This window comes from Rissa tridactyla, chromosome 3, assembly GCF_028500815.1.
Source record: "Rissa tridactyla isolate bRisTri1 chromosome 3, bRisTri1.patW.cur.20221130, whole genome shotgun sequence".
Classification (NCBI taxonomy): Eukaryota; Metazoa; Chordata; class Aves; order Charadriiformes; family Laridae; genus Rissa; species Rissa tridactyla.
Window position 1 is genome coordinate 15,789,406 of NC_071468.1, and position 12,783 is coordinate 15,802,188.

Here is a 12,783-nt window from a genome sequence, read left to right on the forward strand (position 1 = left end):
TTTCATTTTATAAAGGGAAAAGGAAGATCCCACCCCATGTGGTGGGATGGGCGGCTCCTCCAGATGTGTCACGGGGCCCATCCCAAGTGCCTCCCAGCAATTCCTCTGCCTGCTGTGTTTCTCACGGACTTCCAGAGCCCATCCTGTGGCTCTTCATCCCTATAGCGCAGTCCGATGGCTTGCTGGGGCGTTAGCTGGGACCCAGCAACACGGCCACAGAGGTGAGAAGTCGGGGGAAAGAGTGCACTGTACTTACTTGCGAGAATGACCATGTCCATCCCCCAAAATATACTCATAATCCAGCCAACCATCACGATCGCCGTCAGGATCTGAATCAGAGCAGCGGCAATGTTCAGCCAGAAGACACAACACATGTGCCTGTCGGGGAGGTCGGTCCGGGCTCCGCACAGCACGGTGAAAGCAGATACAAATGTTCCTAGGGAGAGAGCAGCAACAAAAGGCTCAGTGAAAGCCATGACTTTGTGCCGATTTCCTTCCCTCAGACCCACTTCTCATGGCATCCCCCTTCTTGTGCTCCCACTGCAGTGCTGAAAAGATGGGAACACTTTTCAAGAGGACAAATGGAGGCACAGCCACATCTCACTCAAACACACCCCTGTCTCCCATTTAATGACACTGATATGTATACTTGAAAACCAGCAAAGAAAAACACTCTTTGGGTTTTGGCTCCTTCCACCCCCACAACGGTAACCACTTATGCACTGTAGGCAGTTTACAAGGGAGTGCTGTGTGTCTGTGGAAATACCAGTCTACCTTTTTTCTGCCTGGTGGCTCTCTCCTGGGGAGAATATTTACTCCACAGAAGCTGTAAAAGGGAAAATTGCACTGGGAATTAGAGCAGGACTGGCTCTAGAAAGCTGTAGGGCTCCGGCATGTCCAGCAGTCTGTTACTATTCACCAATACTGCTCTGAAAGGGTCACGCACAAAAAAAGTGGTGTTAATGAGGCACTGCATCTTTGCACAGTGCTTTACGCAGTCACAAACTGTTACCTCCGAGCACATTTTTAATGAAGCAGAAGCAGCTAAACCAGCGCTGGAGCCAGGCGACCCGGTGTTGCAGCCCTCGGCTCTGCTTGAGACCAACTTACAGAACTTGCAAACACCCTTCAGACTTCCTAAAACAATTCACATGAAGGATCTCACTGATGTATGAAAGGTAAAGCTGGGGGGAAAAAAAAAAAACTCGACCACAGCAGTCTTTAGAAAGATTCTTCCTGAATTTTGGAACTGATGTCCTGGGCCCGTGGCTAGCTGAAACGCGCAGCTCGGGGAAGCCTTGTCTGTCCCACAACCAACGTGCAGAAACACACAGCACTGGCAAAGAGCAGAAGAAACTGTTTCTGACCCCTATAAAGTACGAGCTTTTGGCTGGGCGATTCAGTTACCTGATATAAGTGTGCATTCCAACACCTCTTACCATTATGAATTCTTTGTGGCTTTTTTTTTTTTTTTAAAATATAAATACAGGTTTTCCAAGGTAGGTACAAAGGTGTAATATTGATTGTACTGGGTAATGTAGTTCTGTGAAATGCTTTCCTTGATGAAAGTCTGGAATTAAAAATTCTGCAGCATGATGTCCAGTGATTTCTACAAAAATTGTCCTTTTCCCTTTCAAAGGATGGAAGCCTGCAAGCAACCTGTAAGATGTGAACGAATGAGCTCAGCTCTGACGCACAGAAGTGCCTTGTTGAACTTGGGTGAAGGACGGAGTCCCTTGGTTTGGCAGAGGCAGGGAGGAAACACTCGGTTTACAAGCTTCCAGAAGACCTCACCAGACAGAGAGAGCAGGAGGATCTGGTTAGGAGCAAAATACCATTTCGTCCTGCATTGCCAGGGTGTTGGAAGAGATAATCTCCTCCATCGCTGCCTCTTCTTCAGCAGGTCACAAGGAGAGCAGGCAGTTAAGAAGCTGAAATGCTGGGGAAGGCTGGCCACAGCCTATTTTTAGTCTCACCATCCTCTGCAGGCTTCAACTCCAGCATCTTCCTAACGCACCTCCAGCTCCTAAAACCCCTGCGTCTTCCTGCTGCTGGCTCGAACCGATTTCATACTCCCACCCGCTGCCTTTGCCGCATGCCGAAGCCGGGCGCAGAGCAGCCGCGGAGCAGTATCCCAGCGGAGGGGAGTGGGTGAGGGCTGCTGGGGTGGTGGGAGGCAGCCCTACAGCAGAGCACCACCGGTGGGCAGAGGGCCAGCATCTTCTCCCATGTGAGAAATCCCCCCTGGGCTTCGTCCTCTGGCTGCTTGGCTTTCACAGGCAGGGTTTCACCCCCTTATCCACCGAAAGAAAAGGGTCTGCACAGAGGAAAAGTGGAAATCATTTTAATCCCAAAGGATGTTGTATAAATCTCCCCATTGCTTCTTAAAAGAAAGGCTGTCTTCTGCTCTGTGACTTTGTCTTCCATGTCTTTTGTGCCCTCCAGGGGGGATTACGTGAGGTCTCTGCCCCGCTTCACCTACCTTTTTTTTCCTTTATAGTTTCTCCAAAGCAGAAGGAAGGCTGGAATATTCCCCCACGCTTCCTGAAACTGTTGTCTGCAAAGTTACACCACAGCACTCTCTGAGATTAAATATGGATTGAGGCAAGATCAGAGATCGGGTGTTCATGTTTTCCCATCAGGATGCAAAATCTTGCCAAATGGAAATGCATGTCTCGCTTTAAAATGAAAATGAAAATCTTCCCCTCCCGCTTTACCTTTAACTCTTTCAAGATGTGTTACAAAAAAGGTCGTAAAGGAGCAATAATTCTTAAGCTACAGTTTCAAATCCTTCCAGTGAACCTTTTAAGATTTTTACATCATTAGAGTGAGGTGCTGAATTAGCTAATTAATCCCCTAAACACCACAGTGACTAAGCTAATGTCTGGTTCCCTTCAGAAAGGAATAAAGCAAACAAAGCAGTTAAGCGTCCCTCTCTGGACAGGGAATTGATACAGAAGCTAGGATTAAAATCTCACGAACTTTGGCTTCCGATTCCCCTTTCAGGCCACTTTCCCACTCACAGGAGCCAATTTTCCAATGCCAGTGCATTTTCTTTATTAATTAGGATTAGTTAATCTTTGGGAAGTTGTTGGCATTGTTAAATGCAAGACTTGAGACATGCCAGCAGACATAAGATATATTTTCCCTATGGTCCACATACGCTTTAAAACATGAAGCAGAAGAAAGAGTCTTAAATACATTTTCCACGGTAGATGTTTTCCCCTTAAGAAGCCATTGTAGTTACACATTGCCGAATATGGAAGTGTTTGCATCTGGAAGCAGAGAGGTGGAGAGGAGGAGGATGAGGAGGAGGAAGGCAAGCAAGCTGTATCTGCTGATACTTCCTGGCTGCATCAGACCTGGGGCACGGAACCATTTCCCTTCCTGACCAAGCATTCAGACACTTGAATACCTGTAGCCTAGAAATCATAAAATTGGTAGGCAAACTACGGCTGGGATGATGTTGGCCCAATAAATCAGCTGTCCAAAAAGGTCTCAGGCTGTGAGTGTTAGCAGCAAACACAAACAGCTAACTTTGCAAGCAGATGGAAACCAAAAGCCTCTACAACTATGCCAGCATGACATTAAGTAAATTATATCAAGTATTTCTTATATCTTCCCAATGAAAAATACCCAAAATGCAGTAAAATCTGGGATTATTCTAAACTGCGAATTAGTACAGCCTTTTTGGGGGGCAGAGGGGAGGCGGTGGAGAGAAGATATCCTATTCTATCTCATGAGTTCATTCAGTGTCATGGGGCATCAGGGCACACTGCAATCACCTGGCACCCGGGGCCACAGGGTACCAGAGGCTGGGCAGAGGGATGGGTAAGGGTTGAGGTTTGTCCTTCTGGACCAGATCTGGGGCAGAGGGTGACGGCGCCATGCGCAGCGATGCTGGGAGGGGATGGCAAGCCAAGCTTGCTCTTTCCACCCATTTCATCTCACTCAGGGCAGTGTCAGCCAGCCGGGACGCCGCGCGCTGTTTTCGGCAAGGGAAGGAAGCCTCTGGGAGCCTTTGCTGTCAGCAGAATTGGGGTATTTTTAGATCACACCAGTAAATATGGAAGGCTTTTTGTTTTCAACAGTTTAACCCATTGAACATGAAGGGGTTGTGGTATCTGTAGGACAACACCACAAAGGCAGAGACAAAGGAGGGGTTTTTGCCCTTTCTCCCCTCTCTGACCCATTGTCATGCAGGATAAAGTCCCCTCCCCAGTTTATGCTGGTACCCTGGCAGCCATGGCCTTCCCAAGAGCATCATCTGATGGTTCCTGGCCTCACAGAATACACAAAAATAGTGTGAGAGAGGACTAGTTTGGATTTTTTTTATCTTAGAGGAAAAACTCACGCCCTGGAGAGAGCTCTCCTGGTTTACTACTTTGGGTCACTCATCCAGGGTAGAGGAAGACATGAGGTCAAGCCCATGGCCTGTCCTGAGCATAGTCTCCTCTGTGCCATCTGAGTGCAGCAGTGACTGCATTATGGAATATCTTAAGCTGCATGAGAGAAGTCCTGTTTTTGCAAGAAAACCCATCCTGGGCACTTCTGCAGGAGCTTCAGCCAGACGTGGAGCTTGGTGTGTTTCACATGGAGGACCTGGTTGTGAGTAAACTTCTGATGGCACCTTCCCAGAAACATCAGATGTGAGAGCCTTGTTGGAGCGAGGGTGCAAAACAAATGGAGACAAGACACTGATGACCACAGTGCAAATAATTTGAGCACACAGGCAACTTGTTTGTGGGCTTCCCACTGACTACTAGGTATCTGAAGCTTCACAAAATAAAGCATCTCTGCTGCAAGGAAATCACAGCTGAAGAGCTGCCCTGTTACAGGTGGAGGAAGAGCAGAAACCCAAATTACTGCAGGCAGGGGCAGCATGTGAAGCTGATAATGATCATGGTCCCTACACACCTCTTCCCTTCCCCAAGCCTGAATTCATTTAAGATGTTCCTCTATATCACTGGGAGTAAATAAAGCAGTGGGATGGTGCCTCCCTTTCTGCTCTCAGAGGGGAAAAATAGGACTGTGTCATGATGCTGGATCACAGCTGCAGGTAAGCACAGGCAAAGATGGGAAGGAGAGGGGAATGGAATTTGAGGTGTCTGTGGGAGCAAGGAAAGCTGTTGGATTGACAGTGGGAGATGTAGTTAATGAGTGTGTATTTTGTGGGGATGAGATGTACCTGAGTAGCTGTATTGTGTCAGGGGAGTGCTCTGTGTGGGGACACATCTGATGTGCCTTTGAATTTTTTAAGTAAAATGATTATTAGCTGTCATCAAACAGTGTTGGCAGGTGTATGAAGAAGATGTTGTGGATGTGCTAAAAATTCATGAAATGTGCTGGTGTGAGTCATAAAAAACGTGTGTGAGAAGGGTGATAAGGGTTGCCTTGGTATCACAGTGAATGTGTTTCTTACTGGCCAAGACATCTTTGGGTCTTAAGTGTTCTGAACTCATTCTTACATTCTAACTTGAACTGTAAGGAGTTGTTTCAGTTGTGGAGGCCTTTCACCCTTGGCATTGATCAAAATGCTAAACTGTAGTCCTTTGGATTATGATAAGGGAAATAGAACTACTAAAACTTGCCTAAGAAACAGCTATAATAGTGACCACTGATGCTGAAACCCCTTCCCCTCTGCTTAGATGGGTAGAGCTGGGCTGTGGAAAGGACACTGTTAACAACACAATAAAATGAAGTTGCAAAGCATCAACACTCAGGCTGACCATCTGCTGAAGTTTCTTAAAGCAGAGAATTGTTTGTGTCTTTGTTTGAGGAAAACAGGTGCAAAGTAAAATGCCCTGGAAGCATTCTGGCCAGCATGAGTCCTCACCAATGTCCCCAGTCTCCACCTGGCTGAAACTCACTAGAGCTTAGGCTGCATCAAAGAGCTCTTGCCGGTGCAGGTGCATCACTTAAATCCTTTGAGATAAGAGTGCTTTCTTTCTGAGCTTACTGCAGCTCTCTGAACAGAAAAGGCTGGTTCAGAAGAACATTTGATATACCTGTATGTGATCTACTATGGCTCTTTCAGTTTGTGAGCGCAGCGCTCTTGTCAGGGTCTCTGCCGTGCCTCATCTTCCCATGGCTTCCTCAGAGAGCTGTGATTGTGGGCAGGGGGCATGCAGCGAATCTCTCTGGTTTGCAGCAACAGCAGAGGTGCGGCAGGCTGGAGGGTGCCCCCCGAGGGGAGCTAACCTGGGCCTGGCTCCATGGCCAGATGTGCTCCTTTGCCAGGAGGTGTGTTCACACACAGAAGGCACTCACAGCAAGCAATGGAAGACACCCACCCACTTGCCACTCAGTTCCCTCTGAAAACAGGTGCACACAACTGCAGCTACACTCCTGGAGCAGATTATCCACCTGAAGTGTCTGTGGCCTTCTCGTACTGAGCAGCTTGGGAGTGTTGCTTCCACTATGGGTTGGGGCCAGTGCTCAGTCCACAGTATGGAGTTCGTCACTTACACAGCAATCCTTCACCCATTAGTGGATGCTGGACTTGTTTCTCTTGAAATATAAAGAAGGCAGAGATGGCAAGACTACAAAACAAGGCTGGTGTACCACCCAAGGGAACACGCAACCTGAGTGTCAGTGGCATCCCCTACATCCTTCCCCTTGTAGTTCATTTCACCCATGGAAGTAAGACGGGACTTGGTGCATTTACTGGTTTTCTCCTAGAAGTAATGGTGCTTTAGACCAACATCTTAAAAGAAAGACTGGGTTTTTTAGGCTAAAGTTTGATTAAACAGCCACTGGCAAGCTTTCTCCCCCTTTGCCGTAACCATACAGACTAAAGCCTACCCCTGCTAAATAGAATGAGAGGGGGACAGGGTAGATGGGTGGCTTTAACGATTTGAGGGGGAAGAAGAGGAGGAGCAGCGGGCAGCTTAGAAAACAGGTTTGCTTTGTCCCAAGCAGCACCTCTTAACATCAAAAATCTGAATCCCATATGCACAGGCCAGGCACAAAAAGCACTGCTGCAAGGGGTGAACATTGATGATGTGCAGACACCTGGTGGCAAAGCGATTCCCTACAAAAGCCAGGTCTCGTGGATAACGATGCAGGCAGGACCTGGGCAAGAACACCGGGAGACAAAGAGTAGGAAAGGGAGAAGAGAAAGGGAAGGAGGAGAGAGTGGAGGCAGCAAACATGACAGAACCTAGATGTTGCCATGGAGAGCAGCTCATGAATTTTTCTCCATGGCCTGCTATTAAAAATGCTCTGTTTAGTTTCTGCCAGCACATTGTTTTTATTTTCCCCTTCCATATCTGAAGGACATTCAAAGTGAATTCTGGCTCTCTCCAGTCCTTTTGGCCTCTCTATGGACAAAAATATACAGTCGCTTGGCAAGTGAGAGCTGGTGCTTGCGATTCTTGTCTCAACAGGATGTGTTCCAACTCCCAAGTCTGCAGAAAGCAGGCTGGATATAGGATTAGCCTTCTGGTTTCCCTACATGCATGAAAAATGTCCAGCACATGATAAAGCACGATATGTCCAAGATTGATTACAACTGCTCGAGTACACCGCTGTAGCTCCAGCACTGAGCTGGTGCTCTGCATCTGTTTGTTATTAGTAGGTTTGTGTCATGTGGTCAGAACAGGCTTGACAGTTTTTATGTAGCATCTACAGAAGACGGCCCACGTGCAAGTAAGATAGCATTGCCTTTGCATCAAAAATGAGATTTATTTTCTTCTCATGTTTAATGCTTTAGAAAAAGTTAACTCTTCCGAAAATGCAGAGTTTTTTAATACTAACTTCAAAACTTGACTGCAACAAACTTTCACAGACTTCCAAGGCTAAAAATACACAGCTTAAATTACATGGAGGGGGGGCTGCATGAAGGTGAAATGACTTACTAAAGCTTTAATTATACATGGAGCCATTGGCATTATTTTTACTCTACAGCACTGCAACGTTTTGAACACTTAAAAGCAGCCACCCATAAATAGTGAGATTGCAGTACAGCTTGTTCTGCTGCCAGACATTCCACAATCCTTGGGTGAAGTTTTCCAATCCAGTCCTATGGTTTAATTCTGTTGACTTGATGCTTAAAATTAAGGGTGTGCTTGAAGCACTTGAGATGGAAGAACTTCTGTTGAATGGTGATCTGGGGCCCAACTGTGTAATCCACAGTGGCGGAGCAGAACTCGGACTTCTGCCAGAACTTGCTGCTGCTGAATTACTTTTGCAAGCTGTACCTGCCTGACTCCCAAAATAATTTCCCCCCCTCCCCTTTATATAAAAGATGCGGTCACAGAACTGCCACTGACACTTTGCATCATGCTTTTAATAGTATGAACCACTGAGGAAAACTTGTAATTTCCTAAAAGTCAAGGGGTGTGGGGGGAATTACTATACAGAAACCTAGACATAGGAAATGGGAAGGGTGCACCAAACAGCACCTGCAGTCACAGAAAATTAATTGCTTAACCTAAGTCCATCTACACCAGAAGTATCATCTTTTACCATGTTTCCAAGATACTGTGCCATAAAGAGAAATTCTTTGCCTTGTGGTCAACTCTCTGAACGTGACACCAATCTGTTGCTTATTCCCAACTTCTTCCAGATGTAGCGCTAGTACCTCACTAAGTCATCTTCCTTCCCAACCTGTTCCGGCTCCTGTTTGGGTCACTCAAGAATCCTTGGCTGTAGCACTGTAGCTACTCACTACACCTGTGATGCTGACTGGTGGTACAGAGAGATGCTCTGCTGGATGCAAAGAAGTCATCCTTTGGGTACAGCAAGTGGCCGAACAGCTCCACTCAGACTCTGGCTTGCTTCTTGCCCACAGCTAGACTGCCTTGGTTAAAGCTAATACGGTTCCTCAGTAGTACTCAGCAGTTCGTAAGGTAGATGTTCGCTATGAAGCAGGCCACAGGCTGTCCACATGTTACAGACAGGGAACAAAGAGGCAGGGAGGCTAAATGAGATGTCCCTTGTTCTGCTGCTACCCAGGGGTGCTGCTATGAGAAGAACCGAGACACTGCTTCTGCTCGATGTTTACTTTTTTCTTTCCTAATGGAATGGGGGAGAGAATTTTAATTAATTTGCATCCTTATTAAGTATGCCAGCATTGAGAGAAATAATGTAATTGGCTTCCAATTATAATAACAAACTTAAGGGAGAACAAAAGGCATGACCACCGCTTACAGCACAGGGCACTTTGCTATAAGCTCATCTGCCCTAAGTGGACGCGTTCCTGCTGCTTTAGAATTTTACCAGCAACTTAAAAGCTCTGTTTCATGGAAACAGCTTTACTTGCTGATTTCTCTCTGTCATGTAGAGCTTTCTGTATTCATGCTGTCTGCTATTAAACCAGGTGCTTTTTCCACCTCATGCTCCCCTCTCCTCCCACCGGCTACCCAGGAGCACCAGCTTGGGTGCTTTGCCATGGCTCTCCCTGTCCCAGGCCGCTCTGCACCCACCTGTCACAGGAGCTCAGGATCCAAGTGACAGAGGAACCAAGGAGACAGCAACAACCTTCCAGTAAACACCTCTAATTTTTAAGACTATGATCTTAATTCACAATTCTCAAGCACCTCCAGAAATCAATTTTCTGTTTTATTGATGTACATTCAGAAACAAATGTTGAACCATTCTATTTTATGCCATTGATATCGAAGTAATTTGGATGTGGCTTTTAGTCCAAACTATACAAACGTGGAAGCCTCAAGAACAGATTATCTGGAGAGAGCCGTCCTCATTTCAGAGTGGCCATGAAACCACCTGCAAGGAAAGCTTTTTGGCTTTCTGATACCTCCAGTTCCTAAAGGCCCCTGGAAATAAGAGCTGCGTAACAGTGGGAAAAATAATAAGGAAAAGGCCACGGATTCTCAAGAGCTTTTGCAAAGGCTCTAGCCAATTTTACACTGATGAACTGAAGTTTATTCTTGTCTGTTCCAGGGAAAGCTCTTTGTTGTCGGGCACAGAGCAGGAGGCAGGCGTGCATGACCCTCCTGTGTCTGCTTCCACACTAGTGTAAGAGCTCAGAAGGGCACTCGGTGTTTTTCTGGGTGAAGCCAGATCAAATGCTCACTGCTTTTCCTGCCTCTCCCATCCCACAGGTTAATTAAGTGCCGTTAGTGCCCATCTGAGGGTGCTCTAATTGGGCAGAAGGAAAGCAGCAGGCTAAGGGCAGCATAAGGGACTGTCCCCTCGTCGGTCTTACTGATCGCTGCCTTGCAACTAATTTAGCCCTTTGAAGCTACCTAAATGCATTTACTCTGCTTGTGGAAGAATAGATTAACTACTTCTAACATTCACTGAGCAGTGAATCTGAGCTTGCTGCGATACCCTGGAGTCCTTAACTGAGAAGACAAATTATGTTAATTAGGGACTACCAAGACATAAAACAGAATTAGTCTTATTAGGAAGTTAGATGGGGATGCAGAGCAATTAGAGGTTTTGCTACAGAGACAGCTGAAACTGAAGTATAATAAAGTGCATCAGCCTCCAAAATGACCCCAAAGTACAAGCTATCTCTTAAGTAATATAGGAATGTAAAACACAACTGTGACATAAATGTTCAGAGATCTGCAGTGATAAGTGTGCAGGAGACTAACAAAAAGACCTTTTTTTTTTTTTAATCCAGAAAACTCAGTGCATGCATTTTATGAGCCAAAGCATCTCAAGCAGGGACTTAAAGGGGACATGTAGAGTTGCACTCTGTCGCCCAGAGGCGCGGTGCTGCACATAAGAGTCCAGAATATGATCCGAGAGACCAGAATTCTGGTTTTACTGCTGCTTGCTAAATAATTCTGAACCTGTACCTTTATTCTTGTAGTGCTGGAGTAACGTAATTAAGATGTTAACACCACTACTTTCAAGTGTCTTTTCTATTTGGATAGTCCTTGTCCCAGGAAACTTACCATCTTTCATGCATTTAACATGTGGGGCTGTATCACTGTTTTGTTCAGTGCTACCATAAATCAAATAATGACCAGGTCTTGTTTTTATAGGACAGTTTTTACAAAAGCACTCTTCTTAAAGCACTTTTCCTACTAAAGCCACTGCAAAGTTGCACGTACACAACATCTGAAATATTTAGGAGATGATGCTTTACACTCTAAGTTTGGCTCTGGTACCTTCAGGTGATTCAGACAGATGACAAACAAAAATCTCATTTCATGACAGTTTACCTAATGGAGAATATAAAGCTGTCTTATCCTATTCAACAAAACCGTAGGGAACATTTTCTGCAGCTTAACTTGTATCCATTTTAACCGAGATTTCCCACACTAACATCCCTCAACAGGAGATTCAAACACGACCGATTCTATAGAAGAGCAGTGTGGGATGAGGAGGACACGGATCCACACAGAGCTGGGTTGCAACCAACCCACGCTCTCTTTGGCGAGGAGCGTAATTACAGTGGGTGCTGTAATTGTAGAGGTGAAGCACATAGCCAGAGTGAGCTTCTACACATGACCTGCTGTCTACACTCTTTCTCCTATGGGAAAGATGGGGAGAGGATCCGGAGCCTTCCAGAGCCTTCTCAGCTCCCCAGGGAAAGGCCCCAGGCAGACCAACAAAAGCAAGTCTTTGCTGGCAGTGGAGAAATGAGCTGTGGTACTTTATGTCTGACATCACCCCAGCACAGGCTCCATAAATAGAGCAGGCTGGAGTGACCCATGACTTTACAGATTCTGTGAATATGAGCACCAGCCAAGACAAATGAATTCAGCCCGGGTAGCATAGTTTTCTAAAAGGAAAGTTTCTTATTAGGGTGGAGAGAATGTGGAGACTGTGGAGGCTACTGCACTGTATCTGCGTCAGCAAGTATCCTGTGATATTGTGGACAAGGACCTGAGCACTACTCTAATTTAACCCACTTGAAGGAAGGACTAGATGACTCCCAGAAGTCTCTTCCAACCTCAGCTATTCTATAATATTTCTGTAACTTTATCTATTCTATGCAAGGCTTAACTGATCTGTCTCAGTTTCTCTCCCAGAGCCACATCCTCTTGCCATTACATGACTAACAGCTCTTGAACACAGAGCACTTCATGACTTTTTAATTTATTTTTGAAGAGCTGTTCTGGTTCTTAAACATCAGGTGTAATTACTCTCATAGCAATCAGTACACCTGAGCAGAAACCATGCTTGTGAGTTGCTGATCATGCCAAAACTGGTGAACTTCAGGTCAACAGATCCCCCCCCTCGACTTTGATGTTGCCCCTTTGAGCACATCTGTGCTCATATCAAACAGCTCAGCCAGCCTCAGAGGGGAGATGCCTTTGTACTATGGGAAATTAGTCCTTTAATAGAAGTGTAGTCTTTCTTCTAAAGTAAAAGAAATATTTACTTGGATAAAATCATCATTTCTGCAGGGTCTAGTCCTCTTTTGTCTGAAAGCAAAGCTAAAGGAAACACCACAGCTTAATTGAGCAGATCAGAAACATAGATGAATACTTCACATCATCTTCAGGAGCCAGGTTACCCACAAACAGTTAACGCCTCTTGGACAGCCAAGACGTGTCCAGCAAAGCCTGGGCCACTGCACAGCCATGTAAGTGTGCTTGCGGGATTTTACAGGTGGTCTTTTCATCTGAATACCTCCTGCACACCACAATCTCTAGGAGTTCTTGCATTCCCAATTTGCAGGAAATAGTGTCCAATTTACACTTATTTCCTTTACAGGGCAGATTTTCCCTTTACCGGTATCTGCCATCTAGCTACTGTTCAGCATTAGATAAAAATGCATATGCATTTGTTTGTAGATATCACAAGAGCACAGTTCTGAACATCACAATACAGCATGTAATTATTCTGAGTGAAATA

General features: G+C 45.8%; 1 protein-coding gene across 3 annotated transcripts in view; it reads right to left on the minus strand.

The window, feature by feature from the left end:
* Positions 1–12,783, minus strand: part of STUM (stum, mechanosensory transduction mediator homolog) — a 51,108-nt gene that overhangs the window by 16,245 nt on the left and 22,080 nt on the right. For 2 of the 3 annotated variants that reach the window (XM_054196696.1, XM_054196695.1), the window contains exon 2: positions 257–436. In XM_054196696.1, coding sequence (XP_054052671.1) covers positions 257–436 — 180 coding nt within the window. Of the gene's footprint in view, positions 1–247; positions 437–12,783 lie in introns of all 3 variants that reach the window. The other variant, XM_054196694.1, reaches the window with a different exon arrangement.